This window comes from Gopherus flavomarginatus, chromosome 16 (assembly GCF_025201925.1).
Source record: "Gopherus flavomarginatus isolate rGopFla2 chromosome 16, rGopFla2.mat.asm, whole genome shotgun sequence".
NCBI lineage: Eukaryota > Metazoa > Chordata > Testudines > Testudinidae > Gopherus > Gopherus flavomarginatus.
The window spans coordinates 24,366,048-24,385,569 of record NC_066632.1 but is presented as its reverse complement, the minus strand read 5'-3'; the positions used below and the strand labels follow the sequence as shown (position 1 = coordinate 24,385,569).

The following is a 19,522-nucleotide window of genomic DNA, read 5'->3' as shown; positions in this document are numbered from 1 at the left end:
CTGCCATGGGGAGCTGGGTTCCCGGGTCTGGGCACTGTCATGGGGGGCTGGGTGCCTGGGGGCCAGGCACTGCCATGGGGGGCTGGGTTCCCAGGGGCTGGGCATTGCTATGGGGGTGCTCTGGGTTAGCAGTTCCGGGGTGGCACAGGGAGCTGGTAATGTGTCAGGACACACCCAGCGCCCGCAATCTGCCCCCCTCCGGCTGGGAAAACAGCCTCATGAATTCAGTTTCCCCTGGAAAACGGGGATCCGCCATGGGGGGCACCTGACCCCCTGAGGGAGAGTGAGGGCTGTGGGGGTTGGAGATCAGGGGCAGGGGGTGTAGCCCCCCCCATCCTGCTCCAGGGCAAACTGAACCTCTGGCGCCCCGCCCCAGGCAGAGCGGCAGTCCTAGCCCCCATCTGACACCACGCCCCTCCCCATTGTGTTGCAGGAATCGGGCCCCTTGGGGGGCGAGCAACTGCCGGGCCTGGCTCTGCTGTGCAGCCTGCTGGAGGGGGGTGCCGCAGAGGCAAGCACACAGGTGAGGAGGGAGCATTGGGGGCGGGGGCTGGCACCACAGGAGACCCCCACTTTTCTCTCAGGGCCCAGGTCACCCTCACTGCCCCCGGCACCTCCCACCCCAGGGCAGGTCGCTCTGCACTGCAGCCGGCCCCCTGAGAGCCTCCTACCCACGCCAAGGGTCAACAGTGATGCCGGAGGGGCTGGGGGATGAGCGGGGGCAGTGGTGCCACCCCAGAGGTGGGCACACACCTGGCCTCTTAGGGTGCCCCTTGCGGAGCCCCCCACCCCCTCCCCGGCCCACGCACATGGTCTCCGTCAGCCTGGAGCAGGTGCCAAGACCCCGAGTGGGTGCCAGGCTGTGGGGGTTTGTTCCTGCTTCTCTGCAGGGGGTGGGCTGAGTCACACGAAGGGAGGGGTCCCCCTCACCCAGCAGGGGCCAGTCCCTCCCCACCTACGGAGCTGTGGGGCAGGGGTGGCACTGCAGGCAGCCCCCTCCTGTCCTAGCTCTGGAACCGCTGTCGGTGGCTTCCCAGGCTCTGCCCGGGGGCCATGTTGCTAGCTCCCCCCCCCCCCCCGCCTCCCTAGATCCTGCCCCACTGGTACCAAGGGTGGCTGGGAGTTGGGACACAGAGAAGCAGACCCTGGGCCAGCCCTTGGGGGGTTTGCTGTGGGGATTGACTCTGGTGGGGGGGTCCTTGGGGGATTTGACTCCCAGGAGTCCCGGTCCCTGGGGCGTTTAACCCTCGCAGGGCCTGATCCTGCCCAGAGTGCTGCTGGGCTGGTTGGGACCCGGCAGGACTTCCCCATTACTGCACACACTGGAGGGACCCGCCCCAGCTAGCAGGGTCTGCCTGGGGCTGGGGGGCAGGAGCAGGGAGCGGGGCTCTGGGATGCTCCTGGGGGCACGATGCCTGAGGTGGGTCTGCTGACACCCCCCCCAATGACTGTGCCCCGGACCCAAGCTATGGGGTCTCGGTTCCCAGGGCATCCCATGGAGGAAACTATGGAAACTGCATCTCTGGCCATTTGGGTTCCGAGATCCCAACCCACATCTCCACAGAGCAGAGGAGTCCCCTCGGCAATACCCCTGGTGCACATCCAGATGCCCCATGCACACCTAGACACACCCTGTGCACATGCCAACACGTGCCACGCACACCCTGTGCACACGCAGACACGCCCTCCACTCCGTGCACATGCAGACACACCCCATGCATGCCCTGTGCACACCCAGACATGCCCCATGCACACCCTGTGCACACGTAGACACACCCCATGCAGACCCAGACATGCCGCACGCACACCCAGACACACCCCGTGCACACCCAGACATGCCCCAGGCACACCCCTTTCCACACACAGAGAAGCCCATGCATGCACAGACAGGCCCTGCACACATGCCATTGCACACACAGATGTGCCCCCACGTGCACACAGGTGCTTCAAGCAGACACACTCCTGTGCACACGCATTCACATGGGAGGTGCCTCCCGCCCCATCCTGGCTCTCGGGGGAAGCGACTGGGGGGCTCAGCAACTGCAGTGCTGGGGGCAGGTGGTCGGAGTTTTCCGTGTCCCACTGAGGGCCCCTTCCAGGGCCAGAGCCAACTTGTCTGTTATGGGGGGAGCTCTGCCCTGACACATGCACCTGAGGTGCCGGGCCCCTGGCCCTGCTCCCCGTGGGCCCCCGCACCCACCCACCTGGCAGGGTCTCCCAGGGCTCTTTGCCCAGCAGCCTCGAGGCCCATTGCCAATGCCCGGGTGGGAGTGGGCAGAGCTGCTCTGTGCCCCCAACTTTGTCTCCCCTCCCCCTGGCAGGGCCCCAGCCCCCTTCATATCTCCAGTGACCCCCAAGGCCTGGCCCCCCCTGAAGAGCTCCCTGGGCTACCCCCAGAAGAGATAACGAGTGAGGAGGAGAGAAAGAGTGCCTTAGAAAAGAGTATGTAAGTGGAGCCGCTGCACCCGTGGGACAGGGCTGGGGGTGCCAGGGGCCATGGATGAGGGTTCCTGGGGGGAGGTGCCAGGGGTCGGGGATGGGGGTTCCTGGGGGGAGGTTCCAGGGGCATGGATGGATGTTCCTGAGGGGAGGTGCTAGGGGTCATGGATGGAGGTTCCTGGGGGGAGGTGTCAGGGGGTAGGGACAGAATTCCTGGGTAGGGGGTGCCAGCAGGCAGGCGCAGGGCTGTGGGTGCCAGGGGCAGGGCTGGGGGGTCCTGGGGCACTTGGAACAGAGGCTGCATCCCCAGCACTGCAGGGGTTTGATAGGGACGGATCCTGGGGTTGAGGGCGACCTCGACCCTAAGTCTCTCCTGGCATCACTCTGGGCTTGAGCTGGGAGGGGGCCGAGGCATCTCCCCACTGGCAGCCGAGGGCGGGACGGGGTTGATGGATATGGGGGGTCTCACAAGGGGCCACGGCCCGTCCCCAATTTCAGACTTAGCTGTTCCCTCCCGTGGGCAGGTTTGTCCTCACGGAGCTCGTGGAGACGGAGAAGATGTACGTGGAGGACCTGGGCCAGATAGTGGAGGTGTGAACCCCCGCAGAGCGCCCTTCCCCAGGCAGACCCCTGCTCCCCGGGCTCCCCTCCCCAGACACCAGCCCTAGGGACCCCCTCCCTGAGCAGCCCCCCACAGCAAGCAGCAGGCCCAGTCCTAGAGCCTCCCCAGGTAACCTCCTCAGCCTAGAGCCTCTCCCCAGACCCCTCCCTCAGCCCCAGAGCTCTGCCCCTCCCTGGGGTGAGCAGATGCTTCTCCCTTGGCCCAGCACCTCCCACCAGGAGCCCTGCCCCCCACACCGGGAGCCCCACTCCCCCTGCCCCAGTCTGGGCAGCAGCAGAGTCCCACTCCCACCCTGTGTGCCCCCCCGGTGCCAGTTCCCTGCTAACCCGCCCCTCCTGCCCCCAGGGCTACATGGCGACCATGCGTGCCCGAGGCGTGCCCGAGGACATGGAGGGCAAGGACAAGATCATCTTCGGGAACATCCACCAGATCTATGACTGGCACAAGGAGTGAGTCAGGGGATGGGACCCCTCCCAGCCCCCTCCCCCTGCGTGGGTCCCAGGGACTCCCCCGAATGCTTTGTTCCAGATGCTGGGGCTGCCTGTGCTGCCAGGGCCAGGCCGGCTGCCTCTCCCCACCCACATATAGGCTGGGGGGACACACAGATATACCCCTAAGAGATCTCTACAGCAACACCCCTCTTCTGCCCGCTGCAGGGGGGATGCCCGGGCTCTGGCAGGATCAGGGAGACGTCTACAGGTGCCAGGCGAGTCCCCTGCTTCCAGCCATCCGGTGCCCTGTTCTGGCCTCTCCCAGACATGGTCCCTTGTGGTGCCCATGCCAGGCTGCGTGCTCGGCCCCTGGCACACCCGGCTGCCTGAGGGGCTGCGGGGGGGGAGGGTTGGTGGGGGTCTGCCCCATGGTTCTCAGCCCTCTCTGTCCCCCCCCCCCCCCAGTTACTTCCTTAAAGAGCTGGAGAAATGTCTGCACAACCCGGACCTGCTGGCGCAGCTCTTTATAAAGCACGTGAGTCCCGGACGTTGCTGCATGTGCCCTGCCTCGCCAGCCTGCACCTGGCACTGCCCTGCCCTCAGGCCCCATCCCACCCCCAGCCCTGCCTTGCCAGCCTGCCCCTGGCACTGCCCTGCCCCCCGGCTCCACCCCCACCCTGCCCCCGGACCCTACCTCCACGCCCCATCCCACCCTCAGCCCTGCATCGCCAGCCTGCACCTGGCACTGCCCTGCCCCCAAGGCCCCCCCCGCTTCCTGCCCCACATCGCGAGGGCCCCGCACCATGGGGCTGGCTGCCACCTCGCCTGTGGGCACGTAACTGCTGGGCCTACCGGCTCCGCTGGGGGCTACCGCAGGGTCCGGCTGGCATCCGCCACCCCCCTGCGGGGACAGACTTGAGATCATGTTCCAGCATGATGTAGCATGTGATTGCATGGGCTGGCATGTGTTGAGGGGTGTGCGGATGTGTGGGGCATGTTGTGGCATGCATTGGCATGTACTGGCGTGCATTGGCATGTGCTGGCGTGTGCCGGGGACTCTTGTCACCTGCCCCCCGTTCCCTTCCAGGAGCGCCGTTTGCACATGTACGTCGTTTACTGCCAGAACAAACCCAAATCGGAGCACATTGTCTCTGAGTACATCGACTCCTATTTTGAGGTGAGGGGACCCCGGTTTCCCCTTCTGGCCCCTCTATGACCCCCCCCCAACAGCAGGGACTCTGGTTACCCCCACTGGACCCCCCCACACTCTTCCTCTCCCCCTCTGCAACCTGCCCCATGCTCCCCCCTCACCCTGTGCAACCTGTCCCATCCAACCCCCCCTCGCTCCTGCAGCAGCAAACCCCAGCTCACCCCATCCAACCCCCAACGCTGCCCTGGCTAAACTGACCCCCCCCACACACACACTTATTGCCCCAGCCAGAACACCAGTTTCCCCCCTCTGTCCCCCACCCTGCTGCCCTGGCTGGCCCCTCCCGACCCTCCTGGAGGTGGGCGGGACCAGGCCAGTGCGGGGCATGAGGGAGCTGATGTGTTGCCTCTGTTTCCCCAGGAGCTGAAGCAGGAGCTGGGCCACAGGCTGCAGCTCAATGACCTGCTGATCAAGCCGGTGCAGAGGATCATGAAATACCAGCTGCTGCTCAAGGTGAGAAAGGTCTGCCAGGGCCAGACACGCTCCGCCCCAGAGCCAGCCGCCCACGTCGGGCTGCCCAGGGCTGGGGATGCTCCACCCTCAAGCCAGCCGCTCACACCCTGCTGCCCAGGGCTGGGGATGCTCTGCCCCAAAGCCAGCCGCCCATGTCGGGCTGCCCAGGGCTGGGGATGCTCCACCCCAGAGCCAGCCTCCCACACTGGGCTGCCCAGGGCTGGGGATGCTCCACCCCCGAGCCGGCCGCTCACACCCTGCTGCCCAGGGCTAGGGATGCTCCGCCCCAGAGCCAGCCTCCCACACCAGGCTGCCCAGGGCTGGGGACACTCCACCCCTGAGCCAGCCGCTCACACCCTGCTGCCCAGGGCTGGGGACGCTCCGCCCCAAAGCCAGCCGCCCACGCTGGGCTGCCCAGGGCTGGGGATGCTCCGCCCCAGAGCCAGCTGCCCATGCCGGGCTGCCCAGGGCTGTGGACGCTCCACCCCAGAGCCAGCTCCACATCTCTCCGATGCTCCTCAACCCCGTCCCACAGCCCCCTGCCAGCCCCCGCCCCCACCGCTTAGCCCTGAGTTCTCCAGATTGTAAACACCTGCTCTGGGTTCTGCTGAAGGCTTGGTGTGAAAAGCAGCGAACCCAGCATCTTGGGGACCTGGCCCTGTGAGCCAAGTGGGACAGAGTGGCTCTGAACCAGGCTCCCAGCCCTGGCATCCTGCCCTGGCACACTGCCAGGGGGCACGAGCCATCTGCTTGAGGGTTAATTGGGGCCATGCCAGCCCCTTGGGAGGGGTTGGGGCGCCCTCTTTCCCATCCCTCAGTCCCTTTTCTCTTGTGTCCCAGGATTTCCTGAAGTACTACAGCAAGGCCGGGATGGACACAGAGCAGCTGGAGGTAGGGACAGTGAGAGCTGGGAGTGGCGTGGGGGAGCGCCCGGCCCATGAGCCTCTGCCCCGGGCAAGGCCCCACTGGACTGGAGGTCGCCCCCTGCAAAGGCACCATTCCAATCCTGGAGCATTGTTGGGGGGATTGGGCAGCGTTTCCATGGGGACAGGGTGAGGTTGCCGGGGGCAGCAGGCAGCATATCCATGGGAACGGGGGACCATGGGTCAGCGTTTCCATGGGGACCAGGAGGGCAGTGGGCAGCATTTACGTGGGGACTGGAGGGGGCAAGGGGCAGTGTCTCTCTGGAGATCGGACGGGGCATGGGGCAGCGTCTCCATGGAGATCGGAGGGGGCACGGGGCAGCGTCTCCATGGGGACCGGAGGGGGCACGGGGCAGCGTCTCCGTGGGGACCGGAGGCGGCATGGAGCAGCATCTCCGTGGGGACCGGAGGCGGCATGGAGCAGCATCTCCGTGGGGACCGGAGGGGGCATGGAGCAGCATCTCCGTGGGGACCGGAGGGGGACAGGGCAGCGTCTCTGTGGGGACCAGAGGGGGCACGGGGCAGCGTCTCCGTAGGGACTGGAGGGGGCATGGGGCAGCAGGGGGACCGGAGGGGGCAGTGTCTCCATGGGGACTGGAGGGGGCACAGGGCATCTCTGTGGGGACCAGAGGGGGGTATGAGGCAGCGTCTTCATGGGGACCGGAGTGGGTGTTTGCCAGGGGGGTTCATCCTGGGGTTGGTTCAGTTCCCATTGAGAAAATGAAAGCAACTGGGTCATTACATGGGCAGTGTGTTGGGGGAGTGCCCGAGTCTGGGGATAATCCATCCAACTCTGCCAGTGCCCCTCACTCCCGACTTGCAGCCCCAAGTATCCGCAGCTCCTGCCACCCAGGGCGCGCCAGGCCCCGGGCCTCTCCCCGGCTCTCACCCCCCCCCCTTGCCTGGCAGAAAGCCGTGGAGGTGATGTGCTTCGTGCCCAAGCGCTGCAACGACATGATGAACGTGGGGCGGCTGCAGGGATTTGAGGTAGGAGTTGGGGGTGGTCTCTCCTCTGAGCTATGGGCATTGGGATCCCTTGGGGGGGCTCCAAGCAATCGTCTCCCCCCCATGCGTAGGCCCTGTGCTGGGGCAGCCTTTGCTCCAGGGGGGTGGAGGAGGCTCTGCTATCAGCCTGCCATGCCCCCACACAGGGGCAATCTACGACCCAGGGATGTGGGGGGGATTAGGGGGTCTGTGCCCACTGGGGGGGGGTTTGAGGGTTCCATGTCCCTGTGGGGCGTGTGTGTGGGAGTGTCCATGGCTCTTTGCCCATATTCCAGGGTGCAGAGCTGCATTCTGCCCTCTCGCCTGTTTGCCGAGCGGCCACCAGGGGGCACCGATTTCCCCCAAGGATTCCCTGGAGCTGGGATCCGAACCTGAGCACCCCAGTGGGTCCCATGGGGCCGTAGCTGTTCCCTGATTGGCCAGGTGGCGTGGGTGCTGGTGGGGGGCTGGGGCGTGGTCAGGTGGGGGCGCTGGCAGGGTGGGTCAGGTGTTTGTGCGGTGCAGCGGGGTGACAGGAAGTTGGCGGGCTGGGATAGGGGAGCTTTTGTCCCCCACGTGACCCCCCCGCCCCCTCCAGGGCAAGCTGACGGCGCAGGGGAAGCTGCTGCAGCAGGACACCTTCTGGGTGACGGAGCAGGACGGCGGGTTCCTGCCGCGCTGCAGGGAGCGACGTGTCTTCCTCTTCGAGCAGCTCGTCATCCTCAGCGAGCCCCTGGAGCGGCGCAAGGCCTTCGCCACGCCCGCCTACCTCTTCAAGAGCAGCATCAAGGTACCGCGGGGAGCCCTGCCCTGGCAGACCCCGCCCCCAGCCCTAGCAGGCCACGCCCACCCATGGAGCCCCGCCCATGGCAGGCCCCAATCCCATCTCTAGCAGGCCACTCCCACCCATGGAGCTCTGCTCCCAGCAGGCCCCGCCCCCAGCCCTAGCAGGCCACGCCCACCCATGGAGCCCCACCCATGGCAGGCCCCAATCCCATCTCTAGCAGGCCACACCCACCCATGGAGCTCTGCTCCCAGCAGGCCCCGCCCCCAGCTCTAGCAGGCCACACCCACCCATGGAGCCCACCCTCCACCTCTGGCAGACCACACCCACCCATGGAGCCCTGCCCTGGCAGGCCCCGCCCCCAGCTCTAGCAGGCCACGCTCACCTATGGAGCCCCGCCCCTAGCATCCCCCCACTCCTCTAGCAGGCCACGCTCACCTATGGAGCCCACCCTCCACCTCTGGCGGGCCACACCCACCCATGGAGCTCTGCCCCTGGCAGGCCCCCCCTACACCTCTAGCAGGCCACACTCACCCATGGAGCCCCCCCCCAGCAGCCCCCTCCAGCAGGCCGCACCCACCCACAGAGCTCCGCCCATTGCAGGCCCTGCCCCCACCTCTAGCAGGCCACACCCACCCATGGAGCCCCTCTCCCAGCAGCCCCCCTACGCTCTTCTAGCAGGCCACACCCACCCACTCCCCACCAGGGAGCCCTGCCTTTGTCAGACTGCCCACGCCAGAAGCCCAGCTCCCAGCAGGGAGCCCCGCCCCCAGCAGGCCTTACCCATCCTAGCCTCAGGAAGCTCCGCCCACTCAGGCAAGTCCCGCCTCTCAGAGAAGCCTCCTACTCCCTTTGGTGAGACCCAAATGGTTGGAAGCTGGTGCCCAGCCCAGAGCTCAAGCCCTGGGGCCATCGTGTGGGGCAGGACCCACAACCTGCCCCCCCAACACACACACAGCAAAGGGGGCTAAATGGGGTTCGTAGGCACCTTTCCCAGGGGCAGCTTCCAAAGGGAGCGGGAAGTGAGGGGCTGGGACCTCGTGCTGTGGCCCCTGCAGCCCCCCCGTCCCTGCACCCTCCCTGCCCTGTGACCCACGCCTGGGGGTCGTTCCCTGCCCCTGCACCCTCCCCGCCCTGTGACCCACGCCTGGGGGTCGCTCCGCGCCCCTGCAGCCTCCCGCCCTGTGGCCCACGCCTGGGGGTCGCTCCGCGCCCCTGCAGCCTCCCGCCTTGTGACCCACGCCTGGGGGTCGTTCCCTGCCCCTGCAGCCTCCCCGTCCTGTGACCCACGCCTGGGGGTCGTTCCCTGCCCCTGCAGCCTCCCGCCCTGTGACCCACGCCTGGGGGTCGTTCCCTGCCCCTGCACCCTCCCTGCCCTGTGACCCACGCCTGGGGGTCGCTCCCTGCCGCTGCACGCTCCCTGCCCTGTGACCCACGCCTGGGGGTTGCTCCGCGCCCCTGCAGCCTCCCGCCCTGTGACCCACGCCTGGGAGCCCCCCCTGCCCCTGTGCACCAGAGGGACTGGGACCAGAACCAGGGTACCCTCGAGGGGAATTGGGCGCTCCTGGCTGTGCCTCAGCCTGCCCGCTCCAGCATGGGCCCCAGGCCCCTGAGGGGAAGGGGCAGCTGGTCGGGGGGGCTGGGCAGGCTCCCCGCTTAGGCCTGGCTCCCTGCGGCAGGTCAGCTGCCTGGGGCTGGAGGAGGATGTGGAGAACGACCCCTGCAAATTTGCCCTGACGTCGCGGGGCGCCGACCGCAGCAGCATCCGCTACGTGCTCCAGGCCACGACCCCAGAGATCGCCCGGGCCTGGACGGCCGACATCAGCCACATCCTGGAGACCCAGCGTGACTTCCTCAATGGTAGGTGCCCCCCACTCCTCCACCGGGGCTGCCCAAGCTCCCCTCCCCCGGCCCTGGGCTGCCCTGGCCCCTCCCCTGCTCCAGGACTGCCCCGCCCACAGCTCCGCCCCCTGGGCTGCTCCGCCCACAGGCTGCCCCGACCACAGCCCCACCCCTGGGACGTCCCACCCACAGCTACGCCCCCTGGGCTGCCCTTGCCCCCCACAGACCTCCGGGTTGCCCTATCCCCCTCCCCCTGGGTTGCACTTTCCCCCCTCCCCCCTTATCTCCCCTACCTAGAGCCTGGCAGGGGAGGGGAGCTGTTCCCCAGGCATGTGCGGCCCGTGTGCTGTGTGAGCGCGAGTGTGGCTCTGCAGCATGTGACACGCGTGTGGCCCCTGTGTGTCACGTGATGCCCTGTGTGGTTTCCCCCCCCCAGCGCTGCAGTCGCCCATTGAGTACCAGCGGCGGGAGAGCAAGTCTCACAGCCTGGGCTGGGGGGGGGCCCTGCGGGCATCGCCACCCAGCGGCCCCATGCGGCCCCACTCCTCCGCCTCCATGGACAGGAAAACGGGGCCCAGCCTCCGGGCCTACAACTCCTCCCTGCCCTCCATCTACCTGCCCAGCAGCCACCCGCGCCCAGAGCACCCACCGCCCACTGAGGTACGGGGGGGACTGGTGTACGGTGGGCAGGGACTAGGGGGCCAGCTGAGGTAGGGGGCAGGGGGCAGGGACTGAGGTTGGAGTCTAGGGGGGCCCAGCTGAGGTAAGGGATTGGGGGCAGGGACTGAGGTCGGGGTCTGGGGGGCCCAGCTGAGGTAGGGGGCAGGGGGCAAGGACTGAGGTTGGGGTCTAAGGGTCCCAGCTGAGGTAGGGGGTGGGGGGCAGGGACTGAGGTCAGGGTCTGGGGGGCCCAGTTGGGGTAAGGGATGGGGGGCAGGGACTGAGGTTGGGGTCTGGGGGGCCCAGTCTTGGGGAAGTCCCTTCACTGAGCCAGGACTCCTGGGTCCACTTCTCATGCTTCTCTTGCAGCCTGCCCGCAACCAGAGCTCCCCCACGCCCAGGACGGCCTCCCCGGCCCACGTCTGCCTCAACTTCCCCGGGGGCCCCCAGCCAGGCGAGCCCCCCCCTGGGGTGAGTGATGGGAACAGCTCAATAAGGGCCACATGGCTTCCTGGGCTGGAGCTGGGGGGTGGGGAGCAGGTGGAGGGGATGGGGCAATGGGGGCTCACATCCTGCTTTGCAATAGCATCCCCCTGGGCCCTGCCGGTGGCCCCCAATCCCAACCCGCAGCCCCCTGCTCTCCCAGTCCTGGGCTCCTCCCTAATCCCAACCTGCAGCCCCCCGAGCCCCAAACCTGCAATGGTTCCCATCCACTGGGGGTTTGTGGTCAGCTCCTGTGAGTTCAGGGCTGAGGCCTGGTGGTGCTGGGGGGACTGCGGGTTCTGGGGAGCAGGGGCCAGCGCTCGGGCGGGCAGAGGAGTGCTGGGGCCGGGGGGCAGGCTGACTCTGGCTGTGTTTTGTCCCTGGCAGGCCCTGAGGGGGGCAGGCTGCCCGTTCCCTGAGCTGGGCTCTGACACCCCTGGCGCCCGGCTTGCCAAACTCGACGAAGACGAGCTGTGACCCACCCCCCACTGGGGACTCTGGAGGATGCTGCTGCCCCCTCCCAGCCCAGCGAGTGACCCGTGAGGAATGGCTGGGCCCCCCCTCAGAGACTGGAGTGAAGCTGGGGAGACCTGGAGCCCCGACCCCACACTGCCCCCCCCCCGGGAGGAGAGGCAGCCAGGCAGGGACCATGGACATGACCTTGAGCATCTTCCTTTGGGCCAAGGACCCTCATGCTGAGGGGGGTACGGGGCTCTGCCCCTCCCCCACCCAGGACCCTTCGGTGCATGGAGCTGCCATGGGGCTGGGCAGTGGGGTGCTGGGGAGGGGGGAAATGGGGCTCTGGACAAATGGGAAGGGTGCCTCTGCCCCCTCCTGGGAGCTGGGTTGGACCAAGCCGGACCCTGACCCCGTCGCCCTGACCCCCAGTTGCGGCCCCCACTTTGTGGGGTGGGGGTGTTCCCAGACGTCCCCACCTTGCTCCCTGGGGTTGTTTAGCAGCCCCAGGCTGTCAGGCCCTTCCCTTCCCTTCCCACCCATCATCTCTGGCCCCCGAGATTGCAACATGCCCCCCTGCCCCCAACCCTCTAGCCTGGCCCAGCTTCCCAGCCCAAAGGTGGCTTCTCTCCCAGGCTTCACCTCTCCCCATGGGAATCAGGCCCCCTTTCTGGACCAGGGAATGCAATGCAGGGCCCCCCTGGGTCTGCCCCCCAGGGACCTCACCCCCCTGGGCCCGCAGGCCCCTGTATATGCATGCTGCCAGGCCCGGGCGGGGGAATTATTTTGTTTAATAAAGTTTTTGGTTTATCAAATGGGGAAAAACTGGCTGAGCTTGGAGCTCCCCCGCAACCCCCTAAATGGTGACAGCACCTCCTGTGCTCCTGGGGGGCAGCCCCCTCCCCACCTGTAGGAGCCCGGTCCCATGCCTGTGTGGGGCAGGCCCATTTCCGGGGCATGGGCCATGTACCACGGCCCACCCCAAGGCTCAGGGCATGGGGGCAGCACTTCCTTACGCTGCTGACAGCCCTGGCAGGGTCAGGCCTAGCTCCAGGGGTTGGGGGGGCAGCAGGGTGCCCCAGGCAAGGCCGTGAGGTGGGGCCCCAGTTTTGCCAGAGAGCAGCAGCAGGAGGGGCCCCTGAAGCCCCAGGGACTGTGCCTACAGCCCCGTCCTGCACTCACAGCCGCTAGCTTGGAGGGTGTTGACTAGTAGGGGGTGCGGGTTGGGGGTACGGGGTAGTGGTAGAACTGGGGTGGGGGCTGCAGTCAGGAGTGAGGGACAGGAACTGTGGGGGCCCGTGTGGTGAGTGGGGGATAGGGGCATGGGCTGTGGGTTGAGTGAGGGACACGGGTGTGGGGGCGGGGGGCTTTCCTTTTCTGTTTATGGCCATGGAGCGGAGGGGGGCTTTAAGACAGATCAGACCTCAGGGCAGCTCCCCTCCTGCAGAGGATGGGGGAGTGTTTGTTTACCCACCTGCTGGCTCTGCCCCCCGCCCCACTCCACAGCCCCCCCAGGAATGAACCCCTTCAAGGGATTCCTGAATTCCCCCTCCCCAAATTTGCTCCCTGAAACAGCCCTCCCCGCTGTGGGCCTAAAGTGAGGGGATCTGCTCTGACATTCCCCCCAGAACCCCATGTGGGCTGAGCACCCTCCATCCCCCCAAGGGTGGGTGCAGGTGGGGTGGGAGCGGGGAGATCACGTGGGCTCAGCCCCTCGCCCATGCATCCCCTCCTCTCCCCAGAGGTGGCCGCATTCTGGTGGTGCCTCACAGCGCCCCAGGGTTTCCCCCATTCTCTGGGCGGCGACCCCCATCTCAGCTGGGTTGGGGTCCCCCCCCCCCACCGGGGCCCTAGAGACTGGACCAACCACAGTGGCTGGGGTGGCGTCAGGCGTTTAATGGGTGTCAAGCACTGTACACGGGGCAGGGGGGGTGCAGTCTGGCCCCCCCGGAGCCAGCCCCCCCCGCATGGTGATGTCAGAAGCATGTGTGACCTCACTCGCTGCACTGTGACTGCACGGGCCCCAGAGGGGGAAGGGGTATATGGCAGCTGCCCCCATGTTCACTGTGGGGTCCAGGTGTCAGCCCCCCCCCCCCCCCCGGACAAGGGAGTCTCAGTGCCATGTTTAGTTCTAGCCACCTCCAACCACCCTCTAGCTCGGCTGGTGGTCCTAGGACTGGCCGCTCCATCATTCCTGCTGAAGATCCATGAGGGAGGAGGCCCAGGGTGGGGGGTCCCCCGACACCCTCGGGTCACAAGGACTGGCCTTTCTGGGAGGAGCGCACTGTGCAACTTTGAGAGACTCCTGTGGGGCTCTCCGCAGGTGTGTCCAGGCACTTGGGGGGGGGGGGTGGCATCTCCGCAGGTGTCCGGAGTGCTCTGGGGGGGGGCATCTCCATGGGTGTGCGGGGTGCTCTGGGGGATGCGTCTCCATGGGTGCCTGGGGGTGCTCGGGGGGGGGGCCATCTCTATATTTGGCTGGGGTGTTCCAGGGGAGCCTCTCTGTGGGTGTCCAGGGTGCTTGGGGGGGGCGGCTCTGCAGATGTCTGGGGTGCTTGGTGGGGGATGTCTCTTTGACCCAAAGTTTTCCCAAGGCAGGGTTTTCTGTCGGGAAATGTCAAACTCCAAACGTCTCTCGGCTTCTGTCTCCAAGTTTCCCATGGAGAGGGATGGCCCCGGCTGCGTTGCCTTGGCTGTGCCGCGGGCTGCCCAGGGAAAACCCACCCGGCACCGTGCAGACGCTAGGGTCCACCCTGGAGGAACCAAGCGCTTTGGGCCGTGTGATCAGGGCTACCTGGGGTATTTCGGAACAGTCCCCATTGGCCTGAGTGGCCGGATTTGGGACCTTTCCCGCAGATCCCAGGCTGGACCTGCTCTGTCTCGTCCCTCTGCCATGTGTCTCCAGGTGTGTGCGCACAACGTGAAGTGGCTGTATGTGTGGCCAGGAGTGTGTGCCTCAGTTTCCCTGCCCCCAATAGCAGCTGCGCCGTCCCTCCCCGTGCCCCCCGCCCCCAGCAGCCCCCTCACTCCTGCTTGATGGTTCCCAGCTGGGCCCCACTCCCCTTGGGCTGCTTCCCCTGATGGGTCTTGACGTGCTTGGCCAGGTGGTCGCTGCGCACAAAGTGCTTCCCGCAGCCCTGGCACGCAAAGCGCTTCTCGCCCGTGTGAGTCCGCAGGTGGCGCTGCAGCTCGTCCGAGCGGGTGAAGCTCTTCCCGCAGTACAGCCAGGGGCAGACGAAGGGGCGCTCGCCCGCGTGCCAGCGCAGATGGGCCTTCAGGTGGGACGTCTTGCCATAGACCTTCCCACAGCCTGGCAGGTGGCACACGTGCTGCTTCTTCTTGCCCGGCTCCTCGGCACCCGCCTGGCAGTTGGGGCACTTACAGCGCCGGCAGCGCCGGGCCGGGCCCAGCAGCCCCTTGGGGGAGCCGTGTAGCAGGGCTGGGAGCGGGGGCTGTGGCCCCAGCATCAGGGGCCGGCTCAGGTGCAAGGCAGGCAGGTTGCCCGGGGTGGGCTGCTGCAGGCTCCACCAGGGGGCATCTTCCGCATGGCCCCCTGGGGCGGCTGGGGCACTGGGGGGGCCGGGGCCCAGGGGCCGGGGGGCCATGCCGCCAGAGCTCTGCGAGAAGCTGGGCAAGTCCTGAGCCTCAGGGAAGTGGTAGGAGGAGCCGGGCGGCCCCTGGGGAGCCAGGACCTTGACCGGGGACAGCTCGAAGGTGTAGGTGTACTCGGCCGGTGGGGTCAGGGGCAGCTCGTGGGCACCCGGGGCTACGTGCCCGGGGTGCTGCGCCTTGGGCAGCCCGAAGGCCATGGCGTGGGCACTCAGGCCGGAGCCGGCCGGCACCTCGTTGCTCCAGAGTTGAAACATCCTGGCGGGGCCACCCGCATCCTCATAGGCGGCCGGGGCAAAGTCCGCAGAGGAGGGTCCTGCAGCTGCTGCCAGGAACGCCGAGGGGTGCTGGGGAGCAGCTTGCTCGGGGGAGGAGACGGGGGTCCTCTCCTGGGGCAGAGAGAGCTGGAGTCAGGCAGGGCCAGGCCTAACAGTGAGAACAACCCCCCTCCCAGTACCCCTCCCTGCAGCGTGCCCCCAGCCCCTGCATCACCTGCCCCCCTGAGCATCTTCTCCCCCCCAGCCAGTGCATCACCTGCCCCCACCCAGCCTGAGCATCACCCCCAGCCCCTGTATCACCTGCCCCCCCGAGCATCTTCTCACCCCCAGCCCCTGCATCACCTACCCCCCGAGCATCTTCACCCCCCCCAGCCAGTGCATCACCTGCCCCCACCCAGCCTGAGCATCACCCCCAGGCCCTGCATCACCTGCCCCCACCCACCCTGAGCATCACCCCCAGCCCCTGCATCACCTAACCCCTGAGCATCTTCACCCCCCCAGCCCCTGCATCACCTGCCCCCACCCAGCCTGAGCATCACCCCCAGGCCCTGCATCACCTGCCCCCACCCAGCCTGAGCATCACCCCCAGGCCCTGCATCACCTGCCCCCCCAGCCTGAGCATCTTCCCACCCCTGCACCAGACCGTCACTCCCCAGCCCCTCCATCACCTGCCCCCCGAGCATCTTCTCCCCACCAGCAAGTGCATCACCTGTCCCCCCAGCCTGAGCATCTTCCTACTCCGTGCACCAGAGCACCACCCCCCAGTACCACTCCCTGCAGCTTGCCCCTAGCCCCTGCATCACCTGCCCCCCGAGCATCTTCACCCCCTGCCAGTGCATTCTCTGACCCCCAGCCTGAGCATCATCCCCAGCCCCTGCATCACCTGCCCCCCAGCTCCTGCATCACCTGCCCCCCCAGCTTGAGCATCTTTCCACCCCCTGCACCAGTGTCACCTCCCAGTACCACTCTCTGCAGCTTGCCCCCAGCCCCTGCATGACCTGCCCCACCAAGCATCTCTTCACCCCTCCAGCCCCTGCATCATCTGCCCCCTGAGCATCTTCACCCCGCCCAGTCAGTGCATCACCTGCTCCCTCAGCCTGAGCATCACCCCCAGCCTCTACATCACCTGCCCCCCCGCCACAGCAACCTTCTCCTCTGCCAGAGCATCACCCACTTGACTTCCCATCACAGCATCACCCCCCGCAGCCACCGTGCCTCCAGCCCCCCAAGTTGCAGCACCCACCTCCCAAGCTCCACAAGTCCTGCCTCTAGGGGGTGCCCAGGGCCCCACAGAACAGAACTCCGTCCCCCCCTCCAGGTGCTCATTAGCGTCTAATGCGAAAGGCCCCTATTTGTGCCTGGGCACCAGCTCCCCCAGCAGGACTGACCCACCCCTAAACCCCAGCTGGTTCCTGCCCTCCCCACCTTCCTGTCTGGAGAGGCAGCGGGCACAGGAGAGAGCCAGGGTTGGGGCGGGAGCCTGGGTGCGGTTCCCGGTGAGCCCCCGGGAACGCTGGGACCACCTCAGGGCACAGCTCAGACTTGGGAGTCTCACAGACTTGCCTGAGTGGAGCCAAGCACAGTTCTGGGTTGGCAGCTGGGGGTGTGGAGCTGCAAACTCCTCTTCCTGCCCTGGCAGCTGTGGGTGTGCCCTGCCCAGGGTGGGGCAGGCCTCTAGGGGGGCTCCCCTTCCCGGCTGATCAGCCTCAGGGTGGGAATAGCTCCCAGTCTATTATACCCTCCCAGTGCCCAGCGTTGGGCCTCACAGCTTGGCGTAGAGCACAGGGCTCAGCCCCCAACTCCTGCACCCTAAGACTAGAAAGTTGAGGCGTTTGCAAAGCTGGGTTATTAACCCAAGCCAGGATGCACGACTGCCCGGGAGTGGGTGTTACACTGAGCTTGGCACGGGCAGCCTGGCACAGGCCAACCTGGGATACCCAGCAGGGTCCGTTCTCGTCAGCCTCCAGGGCTCTGTCCAACTGGCTGTTTCCACCAGGAGTCATTTGACCTTGGAGATCCTGGAGTGTTTCTCTCTAGGGTCTGAGAACTTTGCTTTGCCGTGGTCCTGTGCCATAGGAGGGCTCGCCCGCCAGTCCCCAGCCTGTTCCCGTGGGTGCTGAACTCACTCCAGATTTCACCCATGTATCAGGGAGCAGAGTCCAGCCCAGAGGTTGGGGGATCTTCACTAGGTGGCTCCAGCAAGGGAGATGCAGAGACTGCCCCATGCATCCCGTATCACCAGTGGTTTGGCCATGGGCACCGCTCCGGTACCCATGAGCGTGCGGACGCATGTGAGGAGCGAGCCAGCCTACTCGGTTATAAATGGGACAAGGGGGCTCTGCTGAGGTTTCAGGGGAACCAGGGCCCTGAGGAGAGGCAGGTGGCAGGGGCTGCAGAGGAGAAGGCAGGGGCTGCAGAGGAGAGGGGAGGGGAGCAGCTCCAGATGGCAGAGGCTGCAGAGTGACTCATGCCCTGTGATTGAGGGGAGGGAGGAGTCTGAAAATATGATCCCCTCCCGCTCCCAACCCTAGCAGGACCCGGCGCTCAGCTCCCTCCGACTGTGTCACAGGCTAGAGGGTCGTGGGTGCTTGACCTGGGACTCGCAGCCTGGGGGGCAGGGGGCACGGTGCATCCCGTGACAGCAGGTGACCAGTCTGCTTGTCCCACTGTGCAGCCGGGGTCCCAGCCCTGAGCCCGGACCCCAGCTTGGTAACAGCCGCCGCTGGTGGGTTCTTGTCCCTTGGGCTCCAGAGGTGGGGGGGGGAGGCGCGGGGCTTTCCACCAGCCCCTCTGGAAGAATAAACTTCTCTAGGCGGGCAGTTCTCCTATGACTGGGCAGCCCAGCCATGGCCCACAACCTGGCGGTGGGGGCAGCAGCCTGTCCTCGGCCGGAAGCCCCGGCAGAGCGAGCGGTGCGCGGCTGGCCGGCTCCAGGTGTCTCTCCGTCGGCGCGTGTGAGGGACCTGCTAGGCCCCAGGGGCCCCGGGGAAGACGCCCAAGGGGCGTGGGGCTAACACCGAGGCAAAGCCCGAGGCTTAGCTACCCTCCGCTGGGCTCAGCTCTGAGGGGGAGGGATCCAGAGGGCGGGCCGGGGACGAGGAGACGGTCCCTGTCCCGTGCCATGCAAAACGCAAGGAGAGGATCTTCCATGGGAATCCCCTCTCTTTGCTCCCCCGCCCCCCGAAAAAACCCCACCCCCTCTCGGCTCCGGGCAGCGACCTGCCTCCCAGCGAGGCGTGCTCAGGATCGGGGCCCTCGGAGAGCTGTTACATCCCGCCCCAGCACAGGGCTCGCCTCCCTGCGTCGCAGGGCGCAGGACTTGGGCACGGAGGGCGCAGCTCTCCGGGGCGCACGCAGCGTTCCAGCTGGGAAGGGTCGGGGGGTCCCTCGGCCCATCCCCACCCTGCTGGGGCGGGGAGCCGGCAGCTCGCCTGAGTTCCCGGCCGGAAGGGAAGCCCCTTACCTGTAGCGGGGCTGGGGGCCGGGAGCCGGGCTGCTCCACCGAGCGCTGCGCGCCGCAGTTTGCAGGCGTCATTCTCCGTCTCCAGCGTCCTCTTCTCCCCCGGCCGCATCTTTTCGCTTTTCCCCCTGCGCGCAAACTTTTTTTTTTTGGGCTGCCCCCTCAGCCAATCAGGAGTGCGGAGGGGAGGCAGCCTTTGAAGTCGGGGAGCGAACCAATCATTAAACTAGACGGAGGGATTTCAAAGGGGTCTGGCGGGGTCTCCTTTAAGCGCCGGGCTCCCCTGCTGGGCCGCTCGTTATGGATGCAAAGGGGCCGATTGGGCTCGTGTGAAGAGCCCCGGCTGCTCGTTTTATCTCTTGAAAGGTACAGCGCGAGGTGGGGTTTTTAGGGAGTCGGGGGGAGGGGAAGGAGCTCGTGGGATGCAGCAAATGGTACGTGACATGCCAGCCCAGCCGCAGGGCTTGGCCCCGGGACTCACCCCAGAGCTGGCTGCATCCAGGACAGGGGAGGGCGTTTGTGGGTTCAGGATGCCCCTGCCTTCTGCCCAGCGCCCTCTGCCCAGTTCAAGGGCCCAGGACTCCCCCCTGGCTCTAACCACTCCACCCCAACTGGCACCTTCCTGCTTTGTGGCCATACAGAGGAGGGGAGGGGCCCACAGGAATCCCCTCAGCCTGGCACCCCAGGATCAGGTGGCAGGCCCACTGGTGCTTGGCTCACTTCGTATCCAGCCCCTTGGGACGCTCCTGGGAACAGAGCCGGGTGTTTCGGACACACTGGAGACAGGCTCTAGACATTTCGCTGCCCCAAGTGCAGCGGACCCCCCGCAAGCAAGCCCCCGAAGGCTGTCTGCCTGCCGCCCTCCCGGCGAGGAGAGCGCCCCCCGCA

The 19,522-nt window shown here is 66.9% G+C and overlaps 2 protein-coding genes across 5 annotated transcripts in view; one reads left to right on the top strand and one right to left on the bottom strand.

The window, feature by feature from the left end:
* The window catches only part of ARHGEF25 (Rho guanine nucleotide exchange factor 25), a 28,870-nt gene extending 16,769 nt beyond the window's left edge, over positions 1–12,101 (top strand). For 3 of the 4 annotated variants that reach the window (XM_050924631.1, XM_050924630.1, XM_050924633.1), the window contains 14 exons: positions 434–523; positions 2,322–2,446; positions 2,964–3,030; positions 3,407–3,510; positions 3,958–4,027; positions 4,580–4,669; positions 5,063–5,155; positions 5,996–6,046; positions 6,988–7,065; positions 7,661–7,852; positions 9,526–9,706; positions 10,125–10,348; positions 10,718–10,819; positions 11,219–12,101. In XM_050924631.1, the coding sequence (XP_050780588.1) occupies positions 434–523; positions 2,322–2,446; positions 2,964–3,030; positions 3,407–3,510; positions 3,958–4,027; positions 4,580–4,669; positions 5,063–5,155; positions 5,996–6,046; positions 6,988–7,065; positions 7,661–7,852; positions 9,526–9,706; positions 10,125–10,348; positions 10,718–10,819; positions 11,219–11,308 (1,557 nt within the window). In that variant the 3' untranslated portion in view covers positions 11,309–12,101. The remainder of the gene's footprint in view (positions 1–433; positions 524–2,321; positions 2,447–2,963; positions 3,031–3,406; positions 3,511–3,957; positions 4,028–4,579; positions 4,670–5,062; positions 5,156–5,995; positions 6,047–6,987; positions 7,066–7,660; positions 7,853–9,525; positions 9,707–10,124; positions 10,349–10,717; positions 10,820–11,218) is intronic. The other variant, XM_050924632.1, reaches the window with a different exon arrangement.
* Positions 12,102–14,310: 2,209 nt separating this feature from the next.
* Positions 14,311–15,153, bottom strand: LOC127035773 (transcription factor Sp5-like). The gene has a single exon (XM_050926038.1). The coding sequence runs from the start codon at positions 15,151–15,153 to the stop codon at positions 14,311–14,313; it is 843 nt and encodes a 280-aa protein (XP_050781995.1).
* Between the last annotated feature and the right edge of the window lie 4,369 nt (positions 15,154–19,522).

Coding starts and splice junctions, on each gene's coding strand:
- LOC127035773 (XM_050926038.1), bottom strand. CDS start 15,153: ATGTTTCAACTCTGGAGCAACGAGGTGCCGGCCGGCTCCGGCCTGAGT.